The sequence below is a fragment of the Myxocyprinus asiaticus genome, chromosome 7, assembly GCF_019703515.2.
Source record: "Myxocyprinus asiaticus isolate MX2 ecotype Aquarium Trade chromosome 7, UBuf_Myxa_2, whole genome shotgun sequence".
NCBI classification, from domain to species: domain Eukaryota; kingdom Metazoa; phylum Chordata; class Actinopteri; order Cypriniformes; family Catostomidae; genus Myxocyprinus; species Myxocyprinus asiaticus.
The window spans coordinates 31740990-31760553 of NC_059350.1; the positions used below are offsets into that span (position 1 = coordinate 31740990).

At 42.8% G+C, this 19564-nt stretch overlaps 1 protein-coding gene across 3 annotated transcripts in view; it reads right to left on the minus strand.

Moving 5' to 3' along the window:
* Window positions 1-507: 507 nt before the first annotated feature.
* Window positions 508-19564, minus strand: part of LOC127444264 (slit homolog 2 protein-like) — a 199330-nt gene continuing 180273 nt past the window's right edge. For all 3 annotated transcript variants that reach the window (XM_051703541.1, XM_051703540.1, XM_051703539.1), the window contains 4 exons: window positions 3962-4116; window positions 3588-3876; window positions 2832-3040; window positions 508-2066 (listed from right to left, as the gene is read on the minus strand). In XM_051703541.1, coding sequence (XP_051559501.1) covers window positions 1822-2066; window positions 2832-3040; window positions 3588-3876; window positions 3962-4116 — 898 coding nt within the window. In that variant the 3' untranslated portion in view covers window positions 508-1821. The remainder of the gene's footprint in view (window positions 2067-2831; window positions 3041-3587; window positions 3877-3961; window positions 4117-19564) is intronic.

Genomic DNA, 19564 nt, shown 5'->3' on the forward strand with positions numbered 1-19564 from the left:
TAAAGCTGATTCTGATTCTGATTCTACATGAGCAGAAGCAGCATAAGAGAATAGACATGAAGTAATGAGTGAACTTTGTCGCCACCTGCCGGTAACAAGTAAGAACGTTGTCAAATCAGTGTGTTCCTGTGCTTGCCTTTGACCATATGTGGTGAGATATATATATATATATATATATATATATATATATATATATATATATATATAGACACACACACACACAGACTAGAATTGTGTTTATCAGTTGTTTGCAGAAATAAATATCGGATCAATTTTATTTAATATTTTAATTGTGTGTGCCCCTTAGTAGCTTGACAGTGAGGAACTATCTTTATCTTTTATTTTATCTTAAAATATTTTCACAATGATTAACGGCAAATCAGAAGTTTTGCCAGTCTGATTGTGTAATCTGTTGTGTGTGTGATTTTGGCTGAGCATGTCATCATAATTTGTGTTTGGAGACTGCGTAAGCGCTGCATACAGAGGAACAAGCTTGTCAAGGGCTGGGACATCTTTATTCATAGGTCAGTAAAACAATTTGCTCATCAATGTATGAGCAACGTCCTCTACAATAAACATCAGCATCATCATCCAAAGTCTACAATACCAATTTAGCAGCAATATGTTAACATTGGGGAAACAGAGTGGTAAACAAAGTAGTATCATTTAGAAAAATGTCACAGTTTTTTTTCTATTTGTATCATTTAAAAAGGATTTGCGAGGAGAACTTTTTACAAAGAGGTTTATTGATGGCTATCGTCGCTACTGTTATTTTTTTTTTTAACTATGGTGTGCAGTCTATACAGAATACATGGGGAAATTTTAACTATACATTTAAACTCTAGTATAAAGCACATCTGTGTCACCATACACATTTTTTTAGGAGATTCAACAAAAATATACAAGGTTTTCACTTGACATTTGAAGATTTATAACACCACTAAGTTTTTTGTTTGTTTGTTTGCTTGTTTTTTTTACATTTTCTTTTTTATGGTAAATACAACAGTCCCATTGGTCAAACCAACCGAATGAAGGAGACACAATGTTAGTTATCCTACTCAGTAAGCTAGGAGTAATTTAAATCAGTAAAAGGACGAATATAAATTAATATATATTAAGAAATTCCAACTGTAACTCCAGGGAAAAGAAGGACTATACCGAATATAAGTAATGTGACAGTATTTTTGATACAATAAATACAAATGGTTTATAAAGTGAGTCAGATGAGGGTGTGCATGTGTGTGTAAGTGTGTGTATATGCTTGAAGAGATCATCTGTGTACACCTAGTGGTTGAGGTGTGCAAAATTGTATGTGCGTGAATGGAAGCAGTTATGATTGTGTGTGCTTGAAGAGGTACACTGTCAAAAAGTGGAGGGAAATCCCCTTGCAGTCTCCATGGTGATACTGTATCTCACCTTAAAGTCCAGGTGAAATTAGTTAGTGGCAGTCCAGAAAACCACGTAAAAGAATGTCACAAAAAAGTGAAATATGTCAACAGGGTGTGCTTGCTTGCCATTCTTGACTGAGGTGATTTTGCAAATAAGGAATTTAAAAGGTCACAATTCCTGAAATGATGGCAAAAAAAAAAAAAAAAAAAAAACCCTCTAAAATCTATTTTTTGTCTTTTTTTCCACTTCATAATAAAAAATAAATTTGTTCTTTATCTTACAGTAATCCATTATCTCCTTTGCAGAAAAAAAAAAAAAAAAAACATTAGTCCAACACTGACAAAAAAAGATGAAACAAAAACAGGGGACATCAATCAAGAAGAAAGCGAGGGGAGAAGAGGGGGTAAGTATGTATTTCTTCTTTTTCATTATTTAGGATGGACATTTTGTGCAGCCACACTTGACAACCTTTTCCACCTCCTGTACAAAAGAGGATCCATCTGTGCATTGGAAGGTGTATTTCCTGCGTTTGCTGCGGAGGGGGGCGCAGCAGGAGGTCCTGTCCCCACAGCTGCCCCGACACTCTAAACGGGAGACCTTCTCTGTGCTTTGGCATGCTGCGTAGCCCTGCTGCGTCTGATAGTGATCTCGGACCCGTTCCCCCCGACACGCCATCTCTACAGAGAGAGAGAGAAAATGATTGAGCACTTGCTCACAATATTAGGTTCATTATATCAATAATAATCTGGCCACTATATTTTTCATGAGAAACTGAAAGGTGACCCTAAGAAAACACACAGAATAAAATTAGAAAAAGAAAAGAAAAAAGAAAAACATGCTTGTAGGGGGCATAAGGAACATAAGTGCACCTCAAGCTTAAGATTAATTAGTGGTTAAAGAAGGGAGGAAATTTGAGATGAATCTCTGCCAAAAATGCTGAACACACACATGCACACACCCCTCACCTGGCGGACCTGAGTGGGGTCCACACCGCTTTCAGTAACAGCTTGAAAGTTTCAGGAAGGTTAAAAATGAACGTTAGTTTAATAATAACAATAATAACAGTCCAAGATTATTTCCCTGCAGGGTTAGCATTTTTTAACAAAACAACCGCACTAAAAACACATTACGCAAATGAGCATTTAAAGGCTGTTAGGACACTGGTGACATGCAAAAGCAGGTTGCAATATTAAAGGTGCTGTAAGTTAATTTTTTTATTAAATGACATGCAGAAAACGCCTCTATTACCTGTCAGATATCAATTAAATAGGTGCCATTAAATATCACACCTGTCTCTGTAAAGAGGGGGCATGGCTAATTAAACGTCTAGTCTGGTGAAAGTTCCAGAATGTCTAAAATCGCTTATAGCAACTTTAAGCACAGCTGACTAATTGAGTATCAGATAATTGGTAAAACAATCACTTTATGTGAACGTGTCATACCTTTATCACAGCTTTGCCCTGTGTAGCCGCTGTTGCACTCACAATAGGCTTTCCCCAGCCCAGACACGCGACAGCGCCCGTGTTTACACGCTATGTACTGACAGGGACTCATCTGTTCCTCTTCATCACACAATACACCTGCGAAGCCTGGATGACAGCGACAGCTATACGAGTACGAGTTTATTGGTAGACAGGAACCATGGATACATCTAAGACAGACAGACACACAAAACAAGAGTGTGTACATAGCACTTTAAGTACAAAGCATTTTATAGACCAACAAAAAAAGACAGAAACCCTTGCAGGGTTCCCACCATCATGGAAAACCAGAAAATATTAATAATATTAATTGCATTTACCAGGCCTGGAAAAGTGACTGAAATTAATAAAATATTTAAAGAACACTGACATTTCTCTAAAGAGTATACTAAAGTATACTATTTAAACTTAGTATACTAACAGTATACTAAGTATGCATTTTCTCTATCTGTGCTTTAAATGTTTAATCGGCTGGATATAGTTCTTACGTAGAGCAAAACTTGGAAGCCATTTTAATGTTCAGTTTATGAATCATGATTCATTAGAGAATTATTTTTATCACCAACGACTGGAAAAGTCATGGAAAAATTGTGAAAATTCACAGGTCAAAAAGCATAGGAACCCTGACTTTGTAACTTACCTTCCACTAAAGCACAGATAGATAAAAATAAACAGGATGAAAGAATGTGGATGTGTTTGCATTTTTTATCCTCTTACTTGTTCCCATCACATGGATTGTTGATCTGCTGGTTGCACAGCTGCCCAGTCCACCCTGCCTCACACTCACAGCTGAAGGATGAGTGACCGGTAGCGTGGCACTGCCCATGAGCGCACACACTCCGCTGGCATGGCTGGCAGCCTGGCACCACCCCCTCCTGCAGCAAGAACTGGGTGAGGTCCTGGAGCTTGTCATTAATATAGAGGTTTCTGATACAGCCGTGGAAACTAGAGCCGTTTCTCCCAGAGCCCTGATGCAAAGAGGCCATTCCAGACTGCAGAGGAATTCCTGAGGGGAGAACAGATTGTTATTTAAGAAGATTATTAAGAAAATTATTGAGATATTACAGTTGAAATGTTAAGATATTACATACCACCAACGTAAAGCGGAGCAGGGCTGGGTACTGGGCTGGGATTGTTGGCAGTAGTAATGGATTTGGAGCTGCCTCCATCAATGGAGAGAGACAGAGACTGATCTTTTGCCACCAGCTCCACTACATGAAAACTTCCATCATTTATCGTTTCCACACTAGAGAGGGCGAGGGAGTGTGTTAGTAAACAGTGAGGGTGATACCTGCCGACAGTGTTTCCCTATCTGTCACTCACTCGACGTGGTGTCGATGTAGTGACACAAGGGGTCACTTTTGGGAACACCTCTGCTTTTTGAAAAAAGGCCAATGAGAATTGGTGAGTGGGATTTGCATGCCACTCCCCCGGACATACAGGTATAAAAGGAGCTGGTATGCAACCACTCATTCAGATTTTCTCTTCGGAGCCGAGCGGTTGCATTCAGTGCACTGAATTCAATTTCTCCCTACTGTTTACCTCAAACTGCTGGATTTATGGCACATTTCAGTGGCTTCTCCCCCTCTGCACCCGTGGAGTGCAGAGAATGCCCCGCCTGGTCCCTTTCTTCCCGGAAATGCATGAGGAGCTGACAAGATCGTGGGGGGCACCTTTTACTACCCGATCCCGATCTTTCAGCTCCCCCGCTCTCACTACCCTCGATGGTGGGGCGGCTAAGGGGTATTCGGTGATCCCCCAGGTGGATAAGGCGCTCGCGGTGCACTTGTGCCCGCAGAGCGCCACTACCTGGCTCGGGCTCCCGAAGCTCCCGTCCAGGGCCTGTAGGTTTACGTCGTCTCTGATGGCTAAGGCCTACGGTGTCACTGGACAAGCCACCTCCGCCCTGCACGCCATGGATCTCCTGCAGGTATACCAAGCCAAGGCGCTAAAAGAGCTGCACTAGGGTAGTTCTGACCCGGGATTGATGCAGGAACTGCGCTCGGCGACCGACCTCGGTCTCCGGGTGACGAAGGTCATGGCGCGGTCTCTCGGGCAGGCGATGTCCACCCTGGTGGTCCAGGAGCACCACCTTTGGCTCAACCTGGTCAAGATGAGAGAGGCTGACAAGGCATGGTTCCTTGACGCCCCCATTTCCCAGGTTGGCCTGTTCGGCGACACCTTTGAGGACTCTGCCCAGCAGTTCTTGGTGGTGAAGCAGCAGACGGAGGCTATTCAACACATCCTGCCCCAGCGCGGCTCAAGACCCCGCACCCCGTCTGCTCGTCGCCAAGGGCGTCCTCCTGCAGCATCAGCACCGGCTCCGCCACAGCCCGCCCCCACAGCCCGGCCCCGGCGTTCAGCCCACCGCAGGAAGCAGATGCCACCCGTCTCACGGCCGGCCGCCAAGAACCCAAGGAAGGCTTCGAAGCGCCCTGAGACGGGCGACCCAGGGATGAGGAGACCCACTTCTATGGAGCTGGTAGACAGACCACTCCATCCCCCAGTGGAGGGCCGGGAGGATAATCTTTTGTTTCATTTTTGTTTCACAAGCCCACACCGGGTTGGTTCCGACGGAGTGCGGGTACGATATTCCTCCTCCCCCCTCCTCGACCAATCTTATGGTGGCGCCTCAGGCTCCACCCCGCCGCGAGGCCTCTCCCACTGGTATGTCTGACACGATTGTCCCCATGGTCCTCCTCGCCCGGAGTTTGGACGCGTGGCTCGCGCTTTCCAACCCGTTGCTGTGTCCAGTGTGTGCTTTACGCATCTATTTGGATTACAAGCAGATTTTTAGAAGCTCTGAGCAGCTCTTTGTCTGCTTTGGTGGACAGCGGAAAGGAAGCGCTGTCTCCAAACAGAGGATCGCCCACTGGGTCATTGACGCCATCGTGATGGCATATCACGCTCAGGATGTGCCGCCCCCCGTGGGGTTACGAGCCCTCTCTACTAGGAGTGTAGCGGCCTCCTGGGCCCTGACCAGTGGCGCATCTTTGGCAGACATCTGCAGAGCAGTGGGCTGGGCAACACCCAACACCTTTGCGAGGTTCTACAATCTCTGGGTTGAGCCGGTTTCGTCCCGTGTATTGTCAGGTACGAGCAGGTAAGTTCCGGGACAGCTGGCCAGGTGTATCGCTTGCGCATAGTGCCTTTCCCCTCCCTTGAGGTGAAGACATGTGCTTTTGACTCCCAGTCGTGTTCACAAGCTGTGATCCCTAGATGACTTTCCTCCTTAGCCCTGTGGCAGACGAGTTTTGGAGAAACTCGCTGCCAGCCCAGTACATGTGCTAATTAGGCCCTGTACTGGGGTAGGTGCTCCACATGTGCTGGTTTACCGTAGGTGACCCCTTGTGATATCTTCTGCTAAATCGTTTCCCTGTCGGTAAACTGAGTCTTCCTTGGGCAGAGGCCCCTCTGCTCCCGGTCACCATGTTTGTAGAAACTCCTCCCCCCTTGGGTAGGACCTACCATGCGACTTCTCCACATGACATACTTCCAACAAGACTCGGTAAGACCATGTGACGTATTTCCACTCAAAATACCCCCCCCGTTCTCTGTGCGGGGTGTGGTCTCCGCGGTGTCTTCTCCTTTGGAGTGACACCCCCCTGACATAGACATTTATGGCCCCCAGTCGGTTAACAAATTCCACTCTTTTTGGGGAGAAAAAAACAGGAAAAGAGGCCATGGCTGGGCTAGCCTGTCCCTATTTGTTGGGCAGTCAACTTGTTCCCGAAGGACCGTTCGGCGCTCATAAGAGCACTGGGGGAGGTTACGTGACGGCCTGGTGCGCTGGCTATGAGGCACACAGCGGTCTGCCCATTTCGCACCGCCAGTCCACATAACACAGTTCAGCTAGATGTGGCATTTTGTATAGGGACCCCTAGTGTCACTACATCGACACAATGTCAAGTGAGTGACAGATAGGGAATGTCCTGGTTACTTTCGTAACCTCCGTTTCCTGATGGAGGGAATGAGACGTTGTGTCCCTCTTGCCACAACACTGAACTACCCGCTGAAATGGCCGGGACCTTGTTTCGGCTCCTCAGCACAAAACCTGAATGAGTGGTTGCATACCAGCTCCTTTTATACCCATATGTCCAGGGGAGTGGCATGCAAATTCCACTCGCCAATTCCCATTGGCCTTTTTTCAAAAAGCAGAGGTGTTTGGGGCTCCCAAGAGTGACCCCTAGTGTCACTACATCAACACAACGTCTCGTTCCCTCCATCAGGGAACAGAGATTATGAAAGTAACCAGGATTAATAGTTGATGAGTCACTAGTTTATCTTTAAATCTGGCCCACAAATCAATTTTCACATTAGAGTTTTGCCTTTAAAGATCTCCCGTAGTCTTCTTTAAAGGGATAGTTCACCCAAAAATGAAAATTGATCTCATCATTTACTCACCCTTATGACATCCCAGATGTATGCCTTTTTTCTTCTGAAAACGAAGATTTTTAGAAGAAAATATGTGCTCTGTTGGTCCACACAATTCAATTAAGGGGCACTAAATTTTGAAGCTCCAAAAAGCATATAAAGGCAGCATAAAAATTAATCCACAAGACTCCAATGGTTAAACCCAAGGAGCTCTAAAATACCTGGATAGAGCTATCAGTTAGCATTCCCATTCATATCTATTGCGTTGCTCAGTTGGCACAGGGTACCCTGGAAATAGCCATCTTAGCACCAGTTGTGACGTGACTTGCTCTACTGCCGCAGAAAAATGACGTCCTCACAGCACAAAGTGCGCGCGTTAATAATTAATTAAATGTCTTACCGATGGAGTTTTATACCAGACCCTGTAGAGTGGTGATAAGCACAATTAAAAGCAGCACACATTGGCATGTCAGCTTTCAATGCAAAATAAAATACATAAATCGTCCAATCCTGCCAGCCACTATCATGTTTATACTAATTAAATTTTTCTCTTATTACTGACCTTCTGTAATGATCATTCACAGCAGGTGTACATTAAAACAAATACTATTAATTCTATTTTATAATATTTAATTTCAATAGTATTTAAGATCTCCTTGATTTCTAAAAATAAAAGATAAGAGTTAAATGATTGACCTAACAATTACTTAAAAATGGCATCATTCCAGATTGATGTATCATGAATTATGCATTACAAATTAATTCACTATGTGGTTTTTAACACGCTGCTGTTTGGTTTTTAACACTCTGCTATAATCAATATAGTTTAAATAACCATGACACAAGACTGCAAAATCAAGAGTTACTGTTTGTTTATTTGATTACAAGATATTCACGTGAAATGTAGTAAACGTGTCTTATTGTTGTCTATTGCTGTCTGTCAAACAAGAATGCAAATTAAGTTTGTTTCTAACGTCACATGAGTTGGTGCTCGAGCTTGGCTGGTGCTTTCAAGCTCATGCATCAGCTGTGACGTCAATAGTATGAGACGGGGAAAAACAAGTAAATTTCATGCTTTTATCAGCCTGCCAAAAAAATTTGTCATCATAATTCATGGTTATTTTTGAATAGCCGTATATGGGGAAACATGCTCTTAAGCACCGGAGGGTGTAGTTTCAGAATCTACAAGCAGGGGCTAGCGGGGACCTGCTAAACAGCTATTTCCTGCCCGCCTGATTAAACCCATGTCCTCAGAAGTGATTTGATAAACATGGGTGAGAAAAAGATAAATATATAAGTCCTTTTTTTACTATAAATTCTCTTTCCTGCCCAGTAGGTGGGGATATGCACAAAGAATATGAATCAGCAAAAACAAAAGAAGAATGTGGAAGTGAAAGTGGAGATTTACAGTAAACAAAGGACTAAAATATTTATTTGTTTCTCACCCACACCTATCATTTTGCTTCTGACGATGTGGATTTAACCACTGGAGTCATATGGATTACTTTTATTCTGCCTTTATGTGCTTTTGGACCTTCAAAGTTTTGGTACCCATTCACTTTCATTATATTTCATTATTATTTCAGAGATAATCTTCTAAAAATCTTCATTTTTGTTCAGCAGAAGAATGTCATACACATCTGGGATGGCTTGAGGGTGAGTAAATGATGAGAGAATTTTCATTTTAAGGTTAACTATTCCTTTAAGGATTCTTAAACAGCAGCCAAATATATACAAATACATTTTCCAAAAATGCCTTATTACAGACCTAAAATGTGAATGTAAACTAAATGCAACTGTAGCATAGTTGACAACAAACAAGCCTGCGTTTACATCTGTCAAAAAAAGTTTGGGCGCACATGTTGTACCCAAACTATATAACTGTGCCAATAACTGTATTTAGTCAAAATTCATGTATGTAAAAAGTTGTAACATTCAACTGCCCTCAGAAAATGTGGGTACTTTTTGAGCAGTGGCGGGTAATTTTGCTCATCTGCCGCCACTGTGGCGGGCAAACTAAGACAAGATATACTGTTAGACACAAAGATGCGTGCTTGATGAAACACACTTGATTATATTTTGAAGAACAGATGAAAGGAATAATCTGTTCTGTTCCCAAATGGTTGAGTCACGTGACGGCTTGCGAGGATCGGATGTGTGAACGGCGAGCTCTGCGCATTTTGCTAGTTTTAATACTTTTAATGACATAAACCGGTGAGATTCGATACACTCTGTTCCATAACTGTTCTAGGAGGACAATACGTCTAATAATTCAAAATCCTCGTGCTCTGGAGACATTAAAAGACACTTACATGCTCAAGCTGATGCCCCCGAGCAGGCCACAAGCCTGGGAGACGACTTAGTCGGGGAGGTACAGGAAACGTGGCGAGAGATGCTGAACATGTCGGCAATGCTGATGAAGGTCGTTGCTGACTTGGAGGATCTTGCTGTGATACATCGATCGATCACTGCCATGGAGGTGAAGTTCACTGATGTGGTTACAAGAGTATGGGATGTCAAAAAACAGATCGATTACCTGGAGTCATCAGAGAGGGAATTATCTGCTAATCCGCTAGTGACCAAGGTGGATTTGGAGCGTGTCTGGGAGAAGTTGGAGGACATGGAGAACCATAGCTGGCGGAATAATGTCCGTATCGTCGGAGTTCCTGAGGGAGTAGAGGGACAGGATATGGTGAAATTCCTGGATGGGCTCCTTCCAAATCTGCTCGACATAGCAGGCCATAAGCTGGAAATCGAGCGAGCTCACAGGGTTCCTGCTTAGTGATCTGCGGAGGAAGACAGGCCCCGATCAATTCTGGCCAAATTTCTGAGATCATCCGATAAAGATCTTGTATTACCCGAGTCGAGGAGTAAAGGAAGGCTTTCTTGGAAGAACCACAGCATTTTCAAATTTTCGAAACAAAATCAATTCATGGAATGCAAGAAACTTTTACATCAACGGCAGGTCGCTTTTGCACTGATATTCCTGGCAAAATTGAGAATAGATGCTAAGGATGGCTGTAAAACATTCACATGCCCACAGCAAGCGATGTCCTTCATAAAGTCAATGGAGTAAGTCATCTTGTTGTACTCACATTGCAGCTGAGTAGGCCGGCTCACTGAACATTCGCTTAACTGTTTGAGGAATCTACACGCACTTTTTGTGCTGGTTCCGCCTAGAGGCTGAAGTATATTTTGTAGAGTAACACACCTTCAGGACAGTTTTACAGATGAATTTACATGCTCTTTGTGCTTATTCCTTCTATTGGCTGGAGTTCGTTTTGTGGAGTATTTCTTGCAAAGTCATTGGAGGGAGTAAGCCATCTGATTGCATTCATATTGCAGCCGAGTGGACCAGCTCACTGAACATTTGCTTGACTGTTTGAGGAATCTGCATGTTCTTTTTTGCTGGTTCCACCTATTGGCTGGAGTTTATTTAGTAGAGTATCACACCTTCAGGACAGTTTTATGGATGAATCTACATGCTCTTTGTGCTTATTCCACCTATCGGCTGGAGTTTGTTTTATAGATTATCTTTTGCTGTGTAATTCTGTCTCACAAAATTTGTATAGAAACACCGGACTTGAGCAATCCAATGGCAAAGTTGTCGCAGGGGTTATCGTAGGCGTACATGGACTGTTTGAGTTTGGAGGGACGGATGCCACATGGCACTGTCGTGCGTGGGTTTAATGTGCACGTTTTCCTTTTTTCTGTTTGTTTTGTTCTGGGGGATGTTCGGGCTTTGATTGTTGCACTAATGTTGGAACGTGTTCTTTATAATCTTGTTTTTGACACACTATCTATTTTTTCTTATATGTCAAAATGTCAAATTTTAATATGAGTGGATTGTCTCTCTCCACATGGAATGTGAATGGGTTGGGGCACCCCATAAAAAGAAGGAAGGTTATTTCTCTTCTTAAGCGTAAGAAATATGATATAGTGTTTCTTCAAGAAATGCATCTTTCTCTGCAGGAAGCTGAAAAATTTGGGAGGATATGAGGTGGGCATGTTTTCTATAGTGCTGGCTCAAGTAAGAGCAGGGAAGTCATTACATTGATAAGTAAACATCTACAATTCAAATGTCTCAAACAGATTAATGATAAATTAGGAAGAGTCATTATTGTTTTAGCAGAAATTCAGGGGTAAAGGATGATTTTGGCTAATATTTATGCACCTAACGTTGATGATCAGGGCTTTTTTATAGATCTTGAAGGGATGTTGCAAGCCGCTGGGACTCCTCATGATATAATATTGGGAGGAGACTTTAATCTTTTGATGGACTCAGTCCTTGATCATAGTGAAGCAAAAGTGTGCAAGTCCCCTAGAGCAACATTGATGCTTCACAGGATGTGTAAAAATATTGGTCTTACAGAAATTTGGAGACTTTTGAACCTTCTGGGAGGGACTATATATCAGTCCATAAGATTTACTCTAGAACATATTTTTTTATATATCTAAGTCATTTCATCTGTTGTTGATTGCTCAATTGGAAACATTTTAGTCTCAGATCATGCCCTGGTGTGTTTAGAGGTGTTGCCACATATGGATAAAAGGAAATTATATAGTTGGTGCTTTAATGTATCCCTTTTGCAAAATCTTGAATTGCAACAAATGTTAAAGGCTGAAATTAATGTCTATATGGAGACCAGCTGGTCCTCAGTATCCTCGGTAAGCGTGGCTTGGGAGGCACTTAAGGCAGTTCTTAGGGGCCGGATCATACAGTATGCCTCATTCACCAAAACATCCAAAAAACAAGAACTCATGGAATTGGAAGGGAATATTAAAAGTGCCGAGGCAGAACCGAAGCACCAAATGTCATTTAATGGCCTCAGAGAATTGACCCGTCTAATAAAGAGGATATTAGAAACTTTGTGGAACCATTAGAACTCCCTACACTGACGACTGAGCAAAAAAATTCTCTTGAGTTTGAGATAACTTTGGAGGAGCTTGGCAAGGTAATTAAGACCTTGCCTCCAGGGAAGGCTCCTTAGATCTTATGCTACAGAACTGGCTCCACTTTTGCTAAAGTTTATATGGATTCATTAAAGAATGGAAAGCTTCCGCCAACCATGACACAAACCCGGATCAGTCTGATTCTTAAAAAGGACAAATATCCAAGCGAGTGTAAGAGTTACCGTCCAATTTCCCTGATCCAGCTAGACGTTAAAATATTGTCAAAAATTTTGGCTAATCGATTAAGTAAAGTTATGACATCTCTTATACATATAGATTAGGTAGAGTCTATTCTGGGCCGCAGCTCTTCTGATAACATTAGGCATTTCATCAATATCATGTGGTCAATGGTGAATGATCAGACTCCGGTCGCTGCCATCTCACTTGATGCCAAAAAGACGTTTGATGTGGTAGAATGGGATTATCTTTTTAAGATTTTGGAAATGTATGGGTTTGGGAGTACGATTATTGGATGGATTAAGTTACTTTAAAGATACCCGTTAGCAGCGGTACAAAAAAATGGATTAATTTCAGATTATTTTACTCTGAATAGGGGCACCTGACAGGGTTGCCCTCTTTCCCCATTATCGTTCTGTCTTGCCCTGGAACCATTAGCAGCCACAATAAGAAAGGAGGATGATTTTCCAGGCGTGATGGCGGGAGGTGTGGTGCATAAGCTTTTGCTTTATGCAGATGATATTTTATTATTCATCTCCGACCCTTCTAGATCTGTGCCTTGCCTCCACAGAATTATTAATTCCTTTTCTAAGTTCTCAGAATACAGAGTCAGTTGGTCTAAATCTAAAGCTTTGGCTTTGACAGCGTACTGTCCAGTAACGGCTTTTCAGCCGGGCACCTTCCAGTGGCCCAGACAGGGCATTAAGTATTTGGGTATTTTATTCCCAGCAAATTTGTGTGATTTAGTTAGTTACTTTTGACCCCTTAATAAAAAGGTTTTCGAGCGATGTGGGCAGGTGGGCTTCATTACATTTATCTATGATTGGGAAGGTTAATGTTATTAAAATTAATTGTATTCCAAAATTTAACTACCTGCTACAATCTCTCCCTGTAGATGTCCCCTCTCTTATTTCAAGCAATTTGATAGCATAGCAAAGTCCTTCATTTGGAATGGTAAATGTCCCAGATTACATTTCAAAAAGTTACATAGGCCGATTGACAAAGGTGGGCTAGTCCTACCCAAGATTTTGTTTAATTATTATGCATTCGGTCACAGACATTTGGCTCATTGGTCACTTCCACCTGAGAGAGACCCTCCCTGGTTTTGTATGGAACAGGAAGTTCTTACCCCTATCTCGTCATGGCAAAGCCTTTCTATCAAACTAATCGGAGAAGTTAAGTTACACCCTGTTATCTCGCATTTGCACACGGTATGGACGAAAGTGTCCAGAGTGTTTAACTCAGACATTTATTTAAATGTTGCCTCGAGCATATGACAGAACCCACAATTATGTATTAATCCCCTTTCTGCTGGTCAGAATGGATTGTGAGGGAGGTTAATACTCTCAGTGACCTATATGAGAGTGGAGTGTTGAGATCTTTTGAAAATTTGGTTCAGCATTTTGGGATTCCCAGATCCTAGTTTTTTAGGTATTTACAACTGCACCACCTGCTCTGTACTATTTTGGGAGTAGCATAAACCCCCCTAAAGTGGCAGATACTCTGGGAATGGTGATTACTGCTTCTGGAAAAGGTCATGAGGCATCAGTGTATTACTACCTGCTAATTCAGAGTCTGGGGGATGTAGCTTTAACTTCTGTCAAGAGATTATGGGAGAAAGATTTCAACTTGGTGTTGGAGGAGGGAGTGTGGGCTAGGATTCTAAAAAAACATAAAGTCTGCATCTAGAGATGCAAGGGTGCACCTTATGCAATTCAAGATTTTACATAGATTTTATTGGACCCCCTCTAGATTGTATAGGCTTGGTCTTAAAGGCATACCCACTTGCTGGTGATGTCAGTCGGAGGATGGAGACATGGCCCATGTCTTTTTGTGGTGTATTGAGATCCAGGAATTCTGGTTGAAGGTTCAGAGTTTTGTGTGTGACGTGTTGGGCACTCAGGTTTCGTTTTGCCCCAGACTCTGTGTTTTGGGCAATGGGGCAGTCATCGATGTGGGGAATAGTCACATAGAGAATTGGGTTCTAACCAGTGTGATGATCGCCAGGCAGATTATTTGAGGGACTTGAGATCAGTTGGTGCGCCCCCATTTCGGGAGTGGTGCACGGAGATGGGGAGGGTGGCGGCTTTTGAAGAGGTGTCATTTGGAATACAGGGTAACTTGGATTTGTTTGTTGGGAAATGGGGCAACTATTTTGAGTTTTTGGAGGGCTCTCGGGGTGGGGTGTGGAGAGAGTAGTATAGTTTTAACTGAGTATGATTATTACATATATACATTTTTTTTGTGTGTGTTTGTTTGCAATTTTTTTTTGGTGTTTTACTCATGTGTGACCACAGGGATTTTTGTTGGGGATCGGGGCGAGGTTGGGGATTGGGAGGGGGAGGGGTTGTTGTTGGGTTTAAATGTTGATTGTGTATATATATATATATATATATATATATATATATATATATATATATATATATATATACATATATGTTTTTGCTTTTCTTTATTATTGTAAGAATTAATAAAAACATTGAGGCTACAAGTAAACTGTCATGTTTGCCATCATAATTCAGTAAAGCCTTATAAATGATGCTTGAACAAGAAGTTTCTCTTCTGTGCTTGTCTACTCTTTAGCCTCCATGGTGTACTAAGGAAAAAAATTGTGAAGCTATCATTATGATAATAATAACACATTAATATAACATATTAATAATAACATCTGATAATCATAACATGGTCAGCAACAGCACTCAAATAGGCTGTGGCATTCAAACGACGACTGATTGGTATTAACGGGCCCAAAGTGTGTCAAGAAAACATTACCCACACCATTACACCGCAGCCACCAGCCTGGACTGTTGACATAAGGCAGGTTGGGTCCAAGGATTCATGCTGTTGGCACCAAATTCTGACCCTACCATCTGTGTGCCTCAGCAGAAATCAAAATTCATCAGACCAGGATATGTTTTTCCAGTCTTCAACTGGCCAGTTTTGGTGAGCCTGTGCTGGTAAGTTATTTTTCTTCTATAAAGTACCAAATAATAATATATACATGAAAAATTAAAGTGGGTGGTAAAAAATCAATGTGGCTGGTAAAATTGGGCATTCACCAGCTGTGGCAAAAAAGATAATTTTGTAACCTGCTCTTGCCTTAGATTAGATTTAATAACTGGTTTAAACCACTAAAAAAAAAAAATTCTTTCTTTTTTTTTTTTTTTTTTTTTTTTACTGTTCATCAAGGATAAAAAGGGTTCTTGAGTAAACGGTTATTGGATTATTCATTTCTCTTTTCCCAATGACTTTTTTTCCTTAGTACACCAATTAAGACAAAGTTTTCCTTAATGTGTGTACCAGTGGAATCACTGTGACCACGTTTACACCTGGTATTAGGATGTGTCTCAGGTGATTCGATCACATATGGCGAGACCAGCGTACGAAATTTGACTTTTTTGCCTACTAGCCACTTTGATTTTTTACCAGCCACTTCAAATATAGATTTTGGTTTTTTTCTACTGTTTATATAAACTATATGTATATGTTCTTTATTACACATAAAAATACCATAATAATATTATTATCATAATGGAAAATTTGCAAAACACACATAGAGGCTAAAGAGTAGACAAGCACAGAAGATCAACTTTTATCACCATTTCTGAGGCTGTATTGAATTATGATGACACACAATAGTTTACTTGTAGTCCCAATGTCACTGCATGCCCTTTGCTTTGTATGGTAATGTATACAGCCACAATTATCTGGATTTATTGGAATTATAATGTCAAAATACAGTGAACCTGAGAGTTGCATTCACAAACACAAACTGTTCCCTGCAAATAAAGCCAACTAAACTCAAGGAGCTCTTGAGATGGTCGGAGATCATTTGCAGCATTCAACTTCACACATACAACACCATTCTTGTGAACTATTTCTAGGTGACTGACAGAGAAGAAAGAGTGAAAACTCTTCACACGTGATTGTTCTACAAGAAGCGCTCTCGCTGGCAGTGCCACTGAACCTCTGAACAAACAGTGAATCAGACACACGCATCAAAAGCTTTTCTTTCATTTGTTTTTCAAAATATAATCTCTTCAAGTGTGTCTAAGGCATTTCTTGTCATATGTCACTCTGAGACATCTTGCATGTCACCCGCCACAGCTGTAAGCAGATGACCAAAGTGACCCACCACTTTCAAAATGTACCTGCATTTGGCATATGGCGTGTGCTATTTTCATACCCTGAGGAGAGACACATCGCTGTTTACACCTGGTATTACCATGCATCTCAAATGCATCTCCTGTGACAACTTGTGTTTGGATTTCATGATGACATACTGTACATCAATCAGTATTCCATTGTGTTACTGTATGATAATAAACCGCGGAAAGTCAGAAAAGACAAAGCGCAAACAAAACTGCCACATTGTTTCTCTTTTAGATGAGATTAATTTATATATATTTCAGTATATTTCATATTTGTATATTAGTCCTTGTGCACTGTACATTGTATATTATCTGTACATTGAGTCTGTGTATATCTGTGTATATTGTATATGTTAATATTGTACATACTGTATATCATCTGTTGTGTATTTTGTGGTCTGATATTTGTTCACACTGCATTGTTGATGAGCATCCACTCAAGTTTTTCACCACCTGTACACTCGTGGATATGGTGTTGTGACAATAAAAGGATCTGATTTGATTGATTTGATATGTGTGTGCTTGTCAGATGTCACTGCATGTTAATATCAGAAATGCTGAAGAAGATCCGTGAAGTTCTCGTACTTGTTTATGTATTTGATTTTTAAATTTTTCCGATCAGACCATAATTTACTTTTAAAGCAGCACATAACCAGCAAAGTTTAAAGCTCTAATTTTAGCGCAGCAGGTGAGGGATGGTGCTTCATTGCTGTCCGGGACGCATCAGTGGTTAGGGCTGCAACGATATGACATTTTCACAGTACGATAACCGTCTCAGAAAATATCATGGTTTCACGGTATCACGGTATACGGTATTACACAATTATTATTATCAGTTGCAATGACCTTTAAAGAAGTGAAAGTTGGTTGAACAAATGCTTTATTATAATTGAAACTTTAAACCATTTTTTTTAATGGATGTGTATAAAAAGTCTCCCGATGATAAAAAATAGCATGTAACCATAATATGTTATATAACTAAAGCATGTTAGTTTACATGTTAGCATAGCATGTAAAATGAACTACTAAATGAAAAATAACATCAGCTGTGTGAGCTTTTAAAGTAATGTTCTATGATTATTAATAATTAACATATACTGTAGGTGCATGACAGTGTCTGTACTCCTGTCTGTACCTTTAACTCAGTGGTTCTCAACTGGTTTTGCTTCAGGACCCAGATTTTACATTGGAAATCAAATGGCGACCCACCATAGTAAAAACATAACCTGTATTTAATGTATCCTGGTTCTTATGTTGCATAGTTTTGTTCATGGTTCTCTATCTGTCACTCACTCAACGTTGTGTCGATGTAGTGACACTAGGGGTCACTCTTGGGAGCCCGAGACACCTCTGGTCTTTGATAAAAGGCCAATGAAAATTGGCAATTGGTATTTGCATGCCACTCCCCAGGACATACGGGTATAAAAGGAGCTGGTATGCAACCACTCATTCAGATTTTCTCTTTGGAGCCGAACGATCATGCTCACTGAGCTGAATTCCCACAACTGTTCATTCACCTCTGCTGGATCTGATGGCGCATTTCAGCGGTTTCTCCCTCCTCTGCACTGGTGCACTGCAGAGAATGCCCCTGGGCGCTTCGGCAGAAATAAGAGTATATTTCTCTAAAAGAGTATATTTCTCTAAAAGAGCAGGTCACACGGAACGTCTTTTCTGTGTTATTCCTGGTTGCGCTTGTTATCTCTCGCCTTCTGATGGTCACGATCACTGTCTTTCGTGTCTGGGCACTGCTCACGCGGAGACAGCGTTTGTGGATGGGTCATGTACTCATTGCGAGAACATGTCCATGGCAACGATGTGGTCGCGGCTTACCTTCATAAGAAAGCAAGCCACCTCAGAGGCTCCCCGCCTCGGTCCTTCTACCCACAGGTATGAGGCCAGCGCGGCTAGCACTGGGGGCGATTTGGGGACCCCAATGGGACCACCTCTACCGGGTATCCCCCTGCAGACCTCCCATTCCCCAGCACGCTCATCTGCCCCGATCGGGCTTCCGGATGAGTCCGCCGGCTCGTCTCACGGTGAGTTCGACCTCTTATTCGGAGCCCGCGAAAGTGATGAGCTCTCGAGCGCAGCATCGGAGAGCGGGCTCGTCCAGTCGGATGCGTAAGCCTCAGCTGGGCTCCTCCCTTTGGGTGCAGTTGCGCAGTCACAGGCTGACGCGGAGATAACGACATGCTTTCCTGGGCAGCCACGAGCGTCGGGCTAGAGTGGAACCCTCCTTTCTCCCCTGAACCCTCGGGTCTCGATGATTGGTTCCTGGGCTCACAGCGCCACTCAAAGCCATGCCCCCGCCCCCATTCCTTTCTTCCCTGAAGTGCATGAAGAGCTGACAAGGTCGTGGGAGGCACATTTTACTGCCTGGTCCCAATCTTTCAGCTTCCCCGCCCTCACTACCCTTGATAGTGGGGCGGCCAAGGGCTATTCGGCAATCCCCCGGTGGATAAAGGTGCTCGCGGTGCACCTATGCCCGCAGAGCGCCGCCACCTGGCCTGGGCGCCCAAAGCTCCCGTCCAAGGCCTGTAGTTTACATCGTCTCTGACGGCCAAGGCCTATGGTGCCGCTGGACAAGCCGCCTCTGCCTTGCACACCATGGCTCTCCTGCAAGCCCGCCCTTGTGGCACGGCCGTGGCGTGGAGCCCACCGCAGGAAGCAGACGCCACCCATCTCGCGGCCGCCAGGAACCCGCGAAAGGCTTCGAAGCGCCCCTGAGACGGGCGACCCAGGGATGATGAAACCCGTTGCTCTGGAGCTGGTAAGCAGACTACTCCATCCCCCGGTCGAGGGCCGGGAGGAGAATCTTTTGTTATCTTTGCATTTAATTGCGCTGCATGCCCAAGTGGCTGCAGTACCCTAGAGTTCAGCAAGAGCGGTTTCCTTGTTCCCTGGGTCACGTATCCAGTGTGCACGGCCGTCATCACGACCACCGTCCACCACTCTATTTGGCAGGTTTGGCGCTCCAGCGGCAGTCTCCCCGCCCCTGAGTGCCCAGCTGTAGCACAAATCCGCCCCTGATGTGACAGT